Source organism: Electrophorus electricus, chromosome 14 (genome assembly GCF_013358815.1).
Source record: "Electrophorus electricus isolate fEleEle1 chromosome 14, fEleEle1.pri, whole genome shotgun sequence".
Lineage (NCBI taxonomy): Eukaryota > Metazoa > Chordata > Actinopteri > Gymnotiformes > Gymnotidae > Electrophorus > Electrophorus electricus.
The window spans coordinates 2,060,001-2,062,642 of NC_049548.1; the positions used below are offsets into that span (position 1 = coordinate 2,060,001).

The 2,642-nt window shown below is 43.4% G+C and overlaps 1 protein-coding gene across 1 annotated transcript in view; it reads left to right on the forward strand.

Moving 5' to 3' along the window:
* Positions 1 to 1,857, forward strand: part of LOC113570929 (6-pyruvoyl tetrahydrobiopterin synthase-like) — a 2,623-nt gene extending 766 nt beyond the window's left edge. Inside the window, exons 5-6 of the mRNA XM_026999648.2 lie at positions 94 to 164; positions 253 to 1,857. Coding sequence (XP_026855449.2) covers positions 94 to 164; positions 253 to 376 — 195 coding nt within the window. The 3' untranslated portion in view covers positions 377 to 1,857. The remainder of the gene's footprint in view (positions 1 to 93; positions 165 to 252) is intronic.
* Positions 1,858 to 2,642: the final 785 nt, after the last annotated feature.

Here is a 2,642-nt window from a genome sequence, read left to right on the forward strand (position 1 = left end):
GGCAGTGTGTGTGTGTGTGTGAGAGAGAGAGAGAGCGAGATACGTATTTCTACGGTATGGAGGTGATGTTATGACCGTATTAAAACTCTATAGGAGACCGTCATGAAATCACTTGACCACAAAAACTTGGATCTGGACGTGGCATACTTCGCAAATAATGTCAGGTACGTACCGGGGCTCAACACCGTACCGGGGCTCAACACGTGCGCATGTCGAGACGTCGCATCAGGCCGTGCGTTTCTTGTCGCGCAGCACGAGCGAAAACCTGGCCGTGTGGATCTGGGACAGCATGGCCACGCGCCTCCCGCCCTGCATGCTCTACGAGGTGAAGGTATACGAGACGGAGAGGAGTGCAGCTATGTACAGAGGGGAGTAGACCCGTTGCCTTATGGCCGCGCGTCCGTGGGAGTAAGTAGTAAAGCTCAGCGCTTTATTTACGAGTTTGGAGTGAGACTGCCACCTGCTGTGTCTCGCGCCGCCGAACCGTACCGGATTAACGTTGAAGAGACCCGCTCAGCCATCCACCATGTGAAACTGATCCTATTAAAAAACACGGAGCTCGCAGGGCACATCACGGCACACCAAATCAATTAATTAAACCCCCGCAACCAACCTTGTGTATCTTCTTAATTTCGACTCTCGTTTCTATTCTCATTACCATGGCTAGTTTGTCTATACTGTATGAAAAGTCTCTAAAATAGTATGTAGTATGATGCAGATGTCATACAACATATAACACATATGAAATAAAAGTGCAGAGTAATTCTTAGACATCTATGTACAGATCTTGAGATCACTCGTAATAAATGAAATACTGAGGCTGAGAGAGCGTCTCCCCTTAGGGTGACAACCTTTCTGCTACCAGTAGGGGGCAGTACAGGGATGGATTTGGAGCCCAACAACTGAAGTGTTGGCGTTTCTCTACGATTAACTCAAAACTTCATAAATAAAATTTACAAGCTTTCCTGTGGCAGAACAAATGCGTTTATGTACGATTTTTATTTCTGTTGGTTTGTTGTTGTTGTTGTTGAGGTTTTTTTTGCTTTTTGTTGTTTTTTTTTTAAAGATCATTTTCTTTGAATTTTTGTTTTTAATAACTTAAGTTGCCCATTTTATTGCTATTGTTAACCTATTGAAAATGACTCTGGGCCCTGAACATCGAAGAAACTGCCAACGAGTTTTCCAGATTTGTGTCTGGTTTCCACTGGATTTCTGAAATAATTCTTGAGGAAAGCATGTGTCATCATGTTGACAAGAAATAACAAATGGTCAGTGATATATGAATGTCTCAGACATGTACATTATCAATGATAGAATGTACCCCCCTATCTCATAAATATTTTTTATATCTCCTGAAACCTGCTACCATTTTAAAGATGACAGCCACTACCTTCTACTCGTCCTTATATCAAGCTGTAACTTACATATTGTGGCATTCTGAAACTGATTTTGAGTGATTCACCTGATTTGCAATGTTAGCACTGATTGCATTTCAAGCAGAATATAGGAAAAGCATGACCACATGTCTTTTGACGCAAATGTACACAGCTCTCACAACCTTTGGACCATAATTCAGGCAGTTTTGGCCTAATTATAACATTCTCAGGCTTGCATTTGCCTTTCTCTGCCAGAAAGGTCTTATGATTTGCTGCATACAATGAGATGTATGTGTCAGACATGGAAACAAACCTTCAACAGCAATCACTCTAGTGAATTAGACATTAGAGTACAGTGTATGTGTTCCTGTAATTACACTGAACTACATGACAATGAAATGTTAGACATTAAGGTGCAAAAGGCTGTCATTACTGCTGTGCTTTATCAAAAATAGGCTTTTAATGCATTCCTCCAAAAATAATAAAATACACAATACCAAAGCAGGGAGTTTCTCTGCCTCCTTTCTTAATCCTCAAGTCAGAAGATGACATGTGCAGGCGCTGCCTTACAAAACTGCTCCAGAACTGAAGGGGGTAATGTTTGGATTCAAACATTATCAAATGAAAGATTAAAACTCCGTCCATCCTGTAGTGGAAAGGGGTATGTGCAAAAAGCTCTCATCGCTGTGGACGCAGGGATATTTGTTTGGCCCACATGCTTGTATGGCCTGGGAGGTCTGGTAAATGCTCACTAATCAAAGCTCCCTCTCCAATGATCGTTTAGTTCACCAGTGCATAGTCGACATGGCCAGGGGTGATGTTGGCAGCTGGGTGTGTGTGTTCGGGACTACAGAACCCCAGTGGCAAGGCTTGAGAGACATACGTGCTGCTTATTATTTAACGCAGCCATCCAAACAAAAGAACCATTCACCAAGCCATGGCACCCTTCCAGGGAGCAATCTCAGCCTGACGGGCCGAGCTGCCTTGAAGGCCAGGTATAATAAAGCGCCCATCAGCCTCTAACGGCTGTTCTGGCAGATGCTCCAGCTTTGCTTATTGTTTTGGGTGTTTGATTTACGTGGCTGAGTGATTAGAGAGTGAAAGGGTCATAAAATCCCATCAGCTGTGCAAGATACACAGTAGCTTGTCTCCACGCAGACAGTTAAGGGGGTTATAATAAAAGTCAAACGGGATGCCGCTGGCTGTTGGTCTGTAGACCTTCTTTGCTATGTGAGGGAAACGTGAGACATTGTGCATGAGTATCGT